Source organism: Sceloporus occidentalis, unplaced genomic scaffold (assembly GCF_023333645.1).
Source record: "Sceloporus occidentalis isolate IW3139 unplaced genomic scaffold, rSceOcc1.0.p SCAF_89, whole genome shotgun sequence".
Classification (NCBI taxonomy): Eukaryota; Metazoa; Chordata; class Lepidosauria; order Squamata; family Phrynosomatidae; genus Sceloporus; species Sceloporus occidentalis.
Window position 1 is genome coordinate 3,145,726 of NW_028317069.1, and position 6,346 is coordinate 3,152,071.

The window sequence follows — 6,346 nt, forward strand, 5'->3', positions numbered from 1 at the left end:
ACTAAACTTTTAGGAAAAGGTATTTTTGTGGTTATCCTTATTTCTCATTTATCTTCTTAAAAGCAAATCTTTATCGAAGATTAATCATGAATTGGACAGTTTGAAAAGCGGCTTGACATGCCGTCCATGACCTGAAGATGTCCAAGATGCGGCCGTAAATTTACGGTGTCTTAAGCATGGAATACTTGCACAAAAATGGAATTGTAGCATCTTTATAATCATTGGTAAACATGAAGTGCTATGTTAAGTACCAAAATATTCAGAGGTATAATAAATTAAATTAAAACATTAAAAAGGAGGGGATTATTATTTATTCTAGAAAGGAGACAACCACGAGGACATAAAACAACCACACACCAAAAATTCAAGGACTTTATCTCTCTAAATAGATGTAAATAGCTTAAATGGGGCATTATTTAAGGTTAGACTTTTTTTTTTTTTACAGTAAGGGCCATTAATATGCATAATTCACTGTTGGGTGATATTTGATGAATACCTTAAATAATGGATGTAGTAATTAATAAAGTAGGGAAACTGGGATATTACAATTACATCTATCATCGACAACATTGAGTATGGAAAAAGGTTCACACATACTTCATCAATAAATAAAGATATTTTGATTTTGTTAATGTTTAGTATGAAATTTATGTTTAAACTAGTTCTGTAACTACAGAGTTTTTTTTTCTTCAACAGAATTTTCAAATATGATGGAAAATGCTAACAGGACCACGGTGAAAGAATTTATTCTTCTGGCTTTTTCTGACTTCTACCAATTCCAGATTGTACTTTTCTTTACAATCCTTTTGATGTATATTATATGCATCACCGGGAACCTTGCCATTATTGTCTTAATCAAGATGGAGCCCTCCTTTAATACACCAATGTATTTCTTTATAAGCATGTTTGCCGCCCTAGAAATCTCCTTTGTGTCCGTCACTATCCCAAAACTTTTAGTTAACCTTATCGTAAACGATAAAACCATATCGTTTGTTGGCTGCTTCGTACAATTGTACGCCTTTAATGCATTAGGCGTAACCGAATGTTATCTACTTGCAGTTATGGCCTTAGATCGAGACTTGGCCATCAACAACCCATTACGCTACAGAGCTATTATGAGTCACAAATTGTGCGTTGAGCTAGCATTTTTTCCATGGATCATAAGTTTTGTTATTGCCTTAATTCCTACAGTTTTAACAGCTGACCTACATTTCTGCGGACCAAACAAGGTCAACCATTTCTTCTGTGACTTGGCTCCATTGCAGAACCTGGCGTGTTCCAATGCCTTCCTCAGTAGCGTGGTCACTAGCGTTGCCGCATTTTTTGCCAGCCTCACGCCTTTCATTTTTATATTAGGATTCTATATTCATATTATCGTGACAATCTCTGCAATTAAGAGTATAGAGGGGAAAAAAAAGGCCTTCTCTACTTGCTCATCCCATCTCATTGTGGCCAGTATGTTCTATGGTAGTGTTATCGTTGTATACATCAAACCAAGTGGCAGCCAGTATGACAAATTCCTTGCGCTTATGTACACAATCGTCATTCCGACTCTCAATCCCTTTATTTATACGTTGAGAAACAAAGACGTTAAAAAAGCTCTTCGAAACCCAAACCTGGTCAAGAAATTTGCACGCTCTTAAGGAACTAACATCAACTCTCTGAGACAAACGGGTCTTTGCATAAGTAATTTAGACTTAATTACAGTCATTCATTTGTTTGAGCTAGTGGTTTCACCATGAATCCGAACCATCTTCTAGGAGATATTTATTCTTCATCGTTGGATGACTAGAGAGACTATGACCCATCTGCATGAAAATTGACTTGAGATCAGAGAGAAGGCTCCATTGATTGTAATATTAACCCATTCAGTGTTATAGGTTTAGACACTAGTATTTGGAATGATCAAAAACATTTTTCAAGAAATTTCTCAGATAAGTTTTGCCATGCTGGTTTGGTTTTCTGATGCATTTACAACTGTGCTTTCTTTGTGTTGTTCACGTCAACATCTGATTCCACTATGTTGCCCAATGCTTCATAAAAACCCCAAATATATAAAATCTATCAACAAAGGCTGCGGGTGTTTTGGGTGAACCTACTATATGTTCCGTAATAAACCTAAATGAAAGAAAGTTGTCATCCCCTCACTGGGTAAAGACAGCTGAATTACTAGACATGGTCATATTCAGCCGTATCGCTGAGGCCTGCATAAACCACTCTGCTTGTATTTGATTTGGTGTCATTTTAAGGAAAATTGTCTTGATTACTGGGCCTTACCCATAGTCATGGAATGAACATGTTTAATATGTTGGCTTGAGTCATTATTTCACCTGTCAGGCCATGTGGTAAATACGGCAAACGTCCAGTAGACCGGTCAACGGAGCCATACACTTAACCTTACTATAGCTGGAGTGTCAGACTTGGTCATTCATTGGGTACATAAGTGTAACTGTGTAGCGTGAGTGTGCGTGGATGGTGGTTACACGGACATCATTTAACAGCCACTGGTCTTAAAGTGCCAAGGCGGCTTTTCATCTCCATTATTTCTCTGCCCCCGGTGGTTATTGAACTAAGTGTTATCAGTAACGATAAGGATATAAGGTGGTCATGAGAGGCTAACATCTGGACTCCAGACATTTTAAGAGGCGTTTGACTCACTTTTCACCCCCGTTATTCCAAAAATGCTTGGTTCATTAGTTATTTTAAGGGACTAGATTATGGCAAAGGGACAAGGGGTTGCTGAGGGTGTTGACCTCATCAGACACCAAGTCTGAACCAAAATTATAAAAGTGATCCTGGTATGCCCAATATACATGCTCATTGGTTTCACTGATATTTTCTTTCCTTTTTTAATACATTTCACAACAAAGAAAATAAAAAAAACAACAATATGCAACGAACAAAGTATGACCCCACACATACGTCCCCTAGTGAATGCCAGAGGACAACATTGACAATCAACAAGGGGTCCACTTTACAGCAGATAAAGATCACTAATAATATGTAGGATCCCATAATTCCTCCCACATCATCAGTCCAAAATAACAAATACGTGAAGCAGAGCACTCTGTCAGTCGTCCAACTGTCAAAGGCCAGGTATCATGCACAAGGATTGTTACCCAGAAGCATTTGTGCACCAAACGTTTCTTTCCTTTTCAAAGACACGTAAAACAAAAATCCATAGGCTGAAATATCGACTTTTTAATAAGTGATCATACTTTTTATCTGGTATTGCGTAGGAAATATATTTGAATATCCTATCTTGCCCTTGTGCAATCTTTGATACCCCACTCTCTTTAGGCATGTGTGGATGAGACTGGGGAGCCAAAAAAAACCTTGTATGTACAGTTAAAAGTCACAAGCTATTCTAATGAGCATAAAAGCAAGAGAAAAAGTTAACAAAAGTACAGCGAGGTCTTTACAATACGATTTCTTATCTAATGATGTAAAACTTTCAGAAGCTTAAAGGTTAAGATGTTCCTCACCGTAGGGGATTGCAGATCATCTCTTAGGAGATCAGGATCTAAATAAATTCTGCTCATCGTCTCGGATTTATCTTCTAGGTTCTTTCTGTAAAGGAGAGGGATGTCACTAGGTATCGGCTTTAAAGTTTAGGTCCTAAATTCTCCACTTTAATCTCCGTCTGCCACGTCTTCACCTCGGAATGGGAGAAAGAGAAATATGGTAATGTCTATGTTTCTGTAGATACATTCAGAATACTCTAAGCATTTCTTGATAATACCCACATCTTGTCATATTTTACCGGTAAATACCCCCTCTTTCCTTGACCGTCCTTACCTTCTCTCCTCCCTATGTTTCTCCCTTTCCCATCTCTTTTTTTATTTTATTAATCCAGCAACTATAGTTTGTATTGTAGAATGTCCCTGCAATGTTCTCAGTCTTCATCAATAAATGGCACGAGCTTAATTTAGTCTAGTTTGATCAGAGAAAATAATTTCATGGCATCTGGCCTGTAGCCGTTTAGTGAATAATCCCCTCTGTAGTAGCTGTGGGTTTTTTTTGTTTTTTTTTTTATTACTTTTATGATTAATAATTTACCAACTCAAATAATGTTTAACGATCATTGCATATCTCACACGCTAAACTGATTTATTAAATATTTTTGTAGCTGTACAAGATCAGGACTAAAAGTTTCAAATTAACAGAAAAAAAGTCAATATATAACTGTTTTGTTTATTCATTATATTGAAACAATTTGTCAGTGTGCTATAAATACACTTTTCTGCGCTCAACAAAATGCATAAAAACTGGAATATTGGACACTATTATATTATAATTTGGGCCATATTAACCCATATTATTTGGGTTTTTTGTACTAAATAAGTTATGGAAAACAGAATGTGGATTAAAAATTCAAATTTAAGTGAAAAAGGAAACCCATGATTTATTTGTGAAAATATGTTTGAAAAAATATAGACTATTTTATAGAAAAAAAACAGAATTTTAAAGTATGTATATATATCAAAATAACATTTACAATGAATATGTAGCAATATCTAGTCAATAAATATAAAAATGTTCAAACACTTAATGGAATGTAAAAGATTTTAAATATTTTATTGCAAAGAAAAATATCTATTTAAACATCATATAATGCACAAAAGTTTAGGATTTAATGTAAACAGGTAATACAGTAAGATAATTTAAAAAAATTCAAACACACACGGGATAGGCATATGGCTTCTGGATTTAAGACGAGACCAACGACTGATTAAGGTCTGAGTCTTAGAAGCTACAGAAACGGACCACTAGACAGTGATGGAATGGGGCTGATCTGCCATCAAATCCTGGTTTTGTATATTTGTTTTTCTATACGGCTGTATACTTCACTTTCATCCTTCAATAATTCAATAATCTAACCATATTCTGAATTGTACAGTAAGCAAATGGAAGCTGACTGGAACAGAACATCAGTAGATAAATTCATCTTGGTGGGACTCACTGATATCTCATGGTTTCAGAAGGTCCTCTTTGTCATCTTCTCTTTCTTGTATCTGGTGAACCTATTAGGCAATTTCATCATCATTTTTTTGGTTATCAGAGATCCCGCTCTTCATACTCCAATGTACTTTTTACTGGCTAATCTTTCCCTTTTGGATATTTTTTACGCCTCTACTACAGTGCCCAAGATGCTGGTTGGGTTATTGATGGAGAACACCATTTCCATTAAAGGCTGTATAACCCAACTGCATTTCTTCCATTTCCTGGGATGTACAGAAGGTGTTATCCTTGCAGCCATGGGCTATGACCGATATGTGGCCATTTGCCAACCCTTAAGATACAATATGATTATGGACAAAAGAGTCTGCATTCAACTGGTTCTCATATCGTGGCTTACAGGACTCACTTATGCATCGATTCATTCAGTTATGACATCACAGCTGCCTTTTTGCACTTTTAACAAGGTCAGACATTTCTTTTGTGATGTTAAACCCGTTATAAAGTTGGCCTGTACAGACATCCGCCTCAATGAAATCATGCTGACAGTTGTGGGTGGGTTTTTCAGCACAGGCACCTTTTTACTTACAATGATATCCTACTGTTTCATAGCCGTTCGCTTGTTTAAAATACAATCCTCCCAAGGAAGGCGTAAAGCTTTTTCAACGTGTTCCTCGCACTTGACCATTGTCACTCTGTTTTATGGGACGGCCATGTGTACTTACCTAGGACCTGCTTCTGAAGTCTCCATAGAAAAGGACAAGGTGGCTGCCATATTGTTTACAGTCATGACGCCAACACTGAACCCACTTATTTATGCACTGAGGAACCAAGAAGTGAAAAAGTCTCTGAGAAAGTTCTTTATCAAGTCAAACATTGGAAGACTGATGTCGCTAAATATAGAATATGTGAATATGTAATGACACTACTCAGGGCCGGACTGGAGACGATCAGGTGGCCCTGGCACTGCGGCCACTGGCCAGCTGATGCCCAAGGCGTGTGGCAACCATCTGCTTATGCGCAGCCTCATGTTATGCTTTTATGCTCATGTAGCTTGTGGCCGGGCATATCCAGCGGGTGGCTACACACTGCTGCATCTGATTGGACCTGGGGTAATATTGGCCAGCTGCTCGGTGAGCCAGATGGCTAGTACGGGCCTGACACTAATTCATACAAGAATGGCTGGTTATAGCCTGGTACAGTTGTAAACGATAAGCACAATTTAAGTATTAGTTTTAAAATTAGTGCCAAGGAGGAAGGAACATTAAGATCAAGAATGAGCCCCATAACAGGTTTTAAATAGAACAGATTTGCTAACATTTATTTACTGAAAATACTAGAGTGCAATTAATTTTTGGCCCAAGTGTAACAGCACCTTTAGCGATGC

At 37.1% G+C, this 6,346-nt stretch overlaps 2 protein-coding genes across 2 annotated transcripts; both read left to right on the top strand.

Moving 5' to 3' along the window:
* The first annotated feature begins 707 nt into the window (after window positions 1-707).
* Window positions 708-1,643, top strand: LOC149284738 (olfactory receptor 6E1-like). The gene has a single exon (XM_089496355.1). The coding sequence runs from the start codon at window positions 708-710 to the stop codon at window positions 1,641-1,643; it is 936 nt and encodes a 311-aa protein (XP_089352481.1).
* A 3,264-nt stretch (window positions 1,644-4,907) lies between these two features.
* Window positions 4,908-5,879, top strand: LOC149284739 (olfactory receptor 12D3-like). The gene has a single exon (XM_089496356.1). The coding sequence runs from the start codon at window positions 4,908-4,910 to the stop codon at window positions 5,877-5,879; it is 972 nt and encodes a 323-aa protein (XP_089352482.1).
* Window positions 5,880-6,346: the final 467 nt, after the last annotated feature.